Raw genomic sequence first — 5,648 nt, 5'->3', positions numbered from 1 at the left:
CCCAGCCCGCTCCGCTGCACGCTCCGGCACCATGACGGTCACACGGCTCGACCAGGGCCAGCGCTACCGGCCTCGGATGGCCTTCCTGAAAAAGGTGAGGGGCTGAGCAGCTCAGGGGGACAGCCGCACGCCGGGGCGGTGCCCGGGCGGGGCGATGCGGTTCCCGGGGCAGCGCTGACCTGTGCTCCTGGCTGGGGGACCCGTGTTCATAGCATCCTGCCTGGCCACGGCTCTTTGGGGCATCTCTGGGGGTGTGGGGTCCGAAGGGTGACAGTCCTATCCGCACATCCTGGAGGCCACAACCTGTTGCGTGGATGCTGCGTGGCTCCGGGATTCAGGCGGGGGGGTTGAGGAGCAATGTGTGCTGAAGTCATGGAGGAAATAAACCGGTAATTTGCTTTATTTTTGTAGCTTAGCTCCAGCTTCATTATTGTCCTGACAAGTTTTCTCCCTCACCCGCCGTTTTCCCCAAAGACCCTCAAAGCTGTGCCGTTTCCCAGGGAGGAAAAAAACATCAAAATGTGGCACCAGATCACTCTGTTCAGCTCTGGGCTGTGGTCAGTCCAGTGTGTATGTTCCCAGTGCTTCCACCTGTTGTCTGCTTTCTGAGGATGTGTCATGGCCAACTGTCTGCTCCCTGCCTCTCCACATTTTCAGGAACAAGCATATTTGTCACCAGAAGCAAACGTATTTGTGACCAGAAGCAGCTGAAGGAGTGGGAAGGTGTGTGCCTACACTTTTGGATGGATGTGTCATTTTGCAAAGCATTGAGTGTTCTTTTTTTTTCTGTAGCATTCATTCAAAAGCGTAGCCAGTTTTAGTGTAACTGGTATCTGCAGATTTTAAAAAGCAGAGTGTTAAGCTAGCTTTTCTCCCAGCCCACCTCTTGCCTGTGGCTTATCCTGTTGAGTGGAATTAGCTGAATTTCCAGTGACAGGTACAGCCAGCCAGTCCCTGCAACGCCCACGACTTGAGGAGGTTTCCAGGGAGAGAGGAAGGGGGGAAATTTGGGTTCCTCAGTGCTAAGGCATGAGCCTGGCAATACAAGCACTGTACTTTTTATGCTAGAGAATGTAAATAAGGTATTTTCCTTGATGTTGTGTCTTTCAAGGTAAACTTGGCTGGGAAGCCCTGCCAAAGGAAATTCTCTGGGCTAAATTCTGCACTGAGTAATATGTGGAGTTGTGTGTGGGGGTGCAGAGGAGAAGCTGTGTGCTTTGAGAAAACAACCTCCAGTAGCTGTGCTTTTGCTGCTCTGTGGGAGGGTAGCAGTCCTTGTGAGGTGCTCTGAGTTTCTCAGGTGGGAAGATCTGCTAAAATACAGTGAACTGCTGTTATGGAGCATGTGCCACTCAGGCTGTGAGCAGTGAGAGGGTCTGAGTAGTTCTAGAGCTTTCCGAGCCTAAGACCTGTTAGCACAAGGAAAGGAAGCAGCCAAATCATCAGCAGAAAGGCTCTGGGCTCTCCTCTCTGTGTTCCTTCCTCCTTTGTTTTTCTCAGACCCCAGGGAAGCTGTGGATGGAGCCTTGGCTGTCACCTGGCAGTGTGGTCTGTGTGTGATGGCCGTGTGCTCAGAGCAGCCCTGAAACACCAAGGGGTTTGCTTTACAGGGGTGAGCAGTGCTGTGTACTTGCTGTGAGGCTGCTCTGCACAGCTTGGTCTTCATGGCTGAACCATGAGGGAATCAGAGAGCCCCCTCCAAGGCCTTGCTAGTCCATGAAATACCCATGACTAATGCCTAGGTTGTTTTATTCCTTTATTTTCCCCCTTCTAAACTGTCTTGGAAAGAATAATATTGGCACAACAATCTGTCAGGACAGGGAGGAAGCCTCTGAAATGCATTTTGGCTGTGTGCACTTGGTCAGATGCAAGGAGAGCTTGAATTAGCCCAAGCTCTTGGTGCCTGTGCCTGCCCCAGCAGCCAGGATCTGGCCTCCCCAGGGCATCAGCTGGCAGAGCAGGAGGCAGCGCCAGGCAGGATTGTGCTCTCCAGGCTGTGTATTTTTCCTTACTGTGCTACATGAGCTGCACTGTGACTCATGCCTCGTGGGCAGGGCTGATGGATGCCACCTGCCTTTTTCCCCTGCCTCCTCCCTCTGGTTCCCAACAGCTCCTCCTGAAGCACTGGTGCAACTGGGGAGGGACTGGCCTGGGGTCTGCAGCATGGCTGGGGGCTTCTCCAGCTTGACTTTATTTCTCTGGGCATAGACTGTCCAGCAGCTGCTTGTCCTCATCTGCCTGGACACTTCTCAAGGTGTGTAAGCATCTGAATTGCGTTTTTGCTGGAAGGAGCTTATCCATCAGACTCCTGCTCTCTGTTTAATTGGAGCCCTGGGTATGGCTGGAGCTGAGCCTTAGGCCAAGCTCAGCCTTAGTCCATCCTCTCTTTCCGTATTCCAGATGGGAAGATGCTGGTGCTATGCATTTCTGCTGAGCATGAGGTGCTCTGAGCAGCCCTGGTGAGAGGCTGTGTTCTTGGCCAGCTGGAACTGTGCTTGGGGTTGGGTTTTGTTGCCTTGTGGGTTTAGGTAGGATGCTCAGCCAGAGGGGTGAGGGCAGCACAGTGAGGGAAGAGGGAGCACGTGGAAAGAGCCAGCTACAGATTGAATTCCTCTGGGAGTGGGATCACTGTGCACTGGGTGGGAACAGGCCTCCTCTCAGCTTTAATTAAGAAAAAGCAGGAAGTTTTACGTGGTTAAGAGTGATTTTTGGTTGTTTGTTGTTTTTTTTTTTTCCCCAGTTGTTCTTTTTTTCTCATCATCCATGAATGTGAAAAGCAGGATTGTTAGTTGTAGACTTAGAAAACAATTGGATTAGTCTTCTGAGGCCAGAGTTGTGATGAACTGCATTGCTACCTTAGAAATCAGAGCAGGGAGGGATGATCTTTGTAAACAGGCAGTGAGGAGGGCTGGACCTGGGCAAATACTCACAATAGAGAAAACAGATGTTTAATTATAGCACCAGGAGTAGGTACTTGGCTGGGAGCTGGAGCCTGCTGGTAAAATTTGTCCGTCTTAGATCTGAAGCAAAGCTGCCTCTGTCTGGGTCGATGCTGAGAGGAGATTAACTCCTCACCTCAGAATCTTGTTGCTGTTTTGTCAGCCTTGGCACCCGGAGCCTGAGGCTTCTGTGGTGGGGGGGATGCCCTGAGCTTGGAGAGCAGGTGGGAGCCCAAGGGGTAAAGCTCAGAGAGATAAAGATGGAAAACACACCCAGGGTAACAAGCAATCCATCAGTCCCTACTGCTTCCTTCTATGGGAGGGCATCCCTGCTGGATCCAGCCTCCTCCTCCAGAACCATGGGTACTCCATTAATCACTGAGGATTTGCAGAGAGGATCCTCACCATCCCCAGGGCTTCCCACGTGCTCCTGAAATGCAGTGATGCCTTTGTTTACCATTTGCAAGTTCAAGTTTCGCTTTGCACTTGATGAACCTGGTGACTTCTTGCAGTTGGATGGGGACAGACAGTTTTCCTGCTGTCTCCTCTCTGGCTTTCACAGAGTGAGGTCACCTCTGTGCAGAGATTCCAGTTGATCTGAATGGGGAGACCTCAGTGGGGCTTATGCTTCCTGGTGGCTCCGTGCTTGAGGTGAGCTTGCTCCAGAGCCTGACTCCTTTACCAGTCCTCCTGATGATATTTACCTCTGTGTGCATCTCCACCTGCCAACCAGCAAAAGGAAGTGGCTTCTGGCTCTGAAAAACTCAAACCAGGCAGAGCTCCCCTGGCTGAAAGCGTGACAAAATGTGCTGGAGCACTCGGCAAAGCCAGTAACTGTTCCCACTGTTTTCACCAGCCTTCCCCCCCTCCCACCTGCAGGCTGGTGCTGATAGCAGCTCCTAATTGCCACCAGCCAGTAATCAGCAGTGCTCCCTTAGGAGAAGAGGAAGAGGCTGAGGTTTGATCAGCAAAGTGCATGGCTTGCAGCCAGAGCAGCAGGCACCCCCAACAGCAGCACCCTGGCTCATCCCACTTATTTCTTTTCAATATATATTATTTCTTCAGTGACAAGAGGGAGCCTGGCAAGGTATGAATGTGACAAAAGTCTGGAGCTCTCTGCAGAAAGGGAACATGCTGGGAGGCTGCATGGGTTTCTGAGCCAAGTTCCTTGCTCTCAGCTGGTTAAGATGTGTCTCAAGCTTGCTAGGGAGCGAACAGCAGCCCCGTGCTGGGGCAGGGTGTGCTCTCCTGATGGCAGGGATGAGTCCTGCTAGAGCCTGGTGGGACTTGCCTGGTGGTCTGGGCACTGTAGAATGGTGCTGATGAGCAGGGTTTGCCCTCAGTGCCCCTCTGTGCTGACATGGTGCTACCTGTGGACACGCAGGGATGGAGAGAGTAAGAGGCTTGCCCAAGATCACCCAAGTTGGCTGAGAGGGAACTGAACCAAGTTTCCTAAATTAGTGCCCTGCCTGCTGGACTGTCTGGCCCCACCTTGTCTCATGCAGCTCCACAGGCATCTCTCCATGCCTGACCTTGAACTTGCTGAGGCCAAAACTGGGGGTTCAGTTCAAAGGTCTAAAACAGTATCAATATTCCATTGTTTTGGTTCTGGTTTTGCTATTTGAAAATATTTTACGTAAGTTTTCATACAGATATTTGTGTGTCATTTTATGAGGCTTCTCCATTTTGGTATTAATTTGATACTGGCTTTAGAAACAGTTGAAAATCCCTTTTTGCTGTGAAGCCCAGAGTGCGTTCTGTCACTACAAGCTTAAATCCTAGCTAAACTTGGCAAGACTTGGGACCAAAGTCACTGTGGTGCCTGTGAAGACAATACCCTTCATTATGCATGAGTGTCATCAAGTCACACACATTAAATCCTCTAATCCTAGTTAAAAAGCTACAGCCTCACCCAAAATAAATGTGCAGAGAGACCAAATTGGTCCTGTTGGACCAGTTGTGATTTAATACCTCTGGAAGCAGAAGACAAAAAGAAGAGCATCTTCCACAAAGCAAATGCTCTCCCAACACTCAGATAATCTAAAAGGAGGAGATGAGGAGTGTGCCCAAATTGGTGTCTGAGTGGAGGATCCTGAGTGCAAGTAGGAGGCTCTGGCACTTTTAGGACGGTGCTAGCAAGAAGTCAAATATAAGAGAAGGAAAAGAGAAGGAAAATAGCCCTTAAGATGTTCATCTTAAAAAAAAAAAAAAAAAAAAAGAGAGAGAGAAAGATGGAGAAGGAAAAAAATATAACTGGGAAACAGAAAGAAGTCTGGCCCTGAGGGTGGGACTCATCCTCTGTAACACAATCTGTTAAAAACTTGGACAGTGAGTCTATAAACAGCTGCCAGACAGGAAGGTGCCTTGCTCTGGATGGTGTTTCTCTGCCCTGTCCCCAGAGGGACTGAGCTTTGCTGCCCATAGAGGGTGCTGAGACCCTGGGTGGGTGGGTGCTGCATCTCCAGGAATGGCTGAAGTGTCCCTTGGTCACCTCCTTCCTAAGAAGGGGACTCCATTTCTGTGTTCTCAGTCTGCTTTCCCACAACTAAATTCTGGTCCCTGCTGGAACTAGTCCTTGTCCTGCTTTTCAAAGCCTTGGCTGGGGTTGGTGGCTGTGGCTTCTCAATGGACAGGCCGTTCTCCTCTTCCCTGGGTTTGAGTTTCTTCCTCAGCCCTGGAGCAAAGTGATGTGCTTGTCCTCTTGCTCTT

The 5,648-nt window shown here is 50.7% G+C and overlaps 1 protein-coding gene across 1 annotated transcript in view; it reads left to right on the top strand.

Moving 5' to 3' along the window:
- The first annotated feature begins 76 nt into the window (after nt 1-76).
- Nucleotides 77-5,648, top strand: part of RGS9 (regulator of G-protein signaling 9) — a 27,113-nt gene continuing 21,541 nt past the window's right edge. The window contains exon 1 of the mRNA XM_010002705.1: nt 77-94. Within this exon, the coding sequence (XP_010001007.1) occupies nt 77-94 (18 nt within the window). The remainder of the gene's footprint in view (nt 95-5,648) is intronic.

This window comes from Chaetura pelagica, unplaced genomic scaffold (genome assembly GCF_000747805.2).
Source record: "Chaetura pelagica isolate M959 unplaced genomic scaffold, ChaPel_1.0 scaffold47, whole genome shotgun sequence".
Classification (NCBI taxonomy): domain Eukaryota; kingdom Metazoa; phylum Chordata; class Aves; order Apodiformes; family Apodidae; genus Chaetura; species Chaetura pelagica.
The sequence above is the reverse complement of the archived record's forward strand: the minus strand, read 5'-3'. Positions and strand labels throughout refer to the sequence as shown.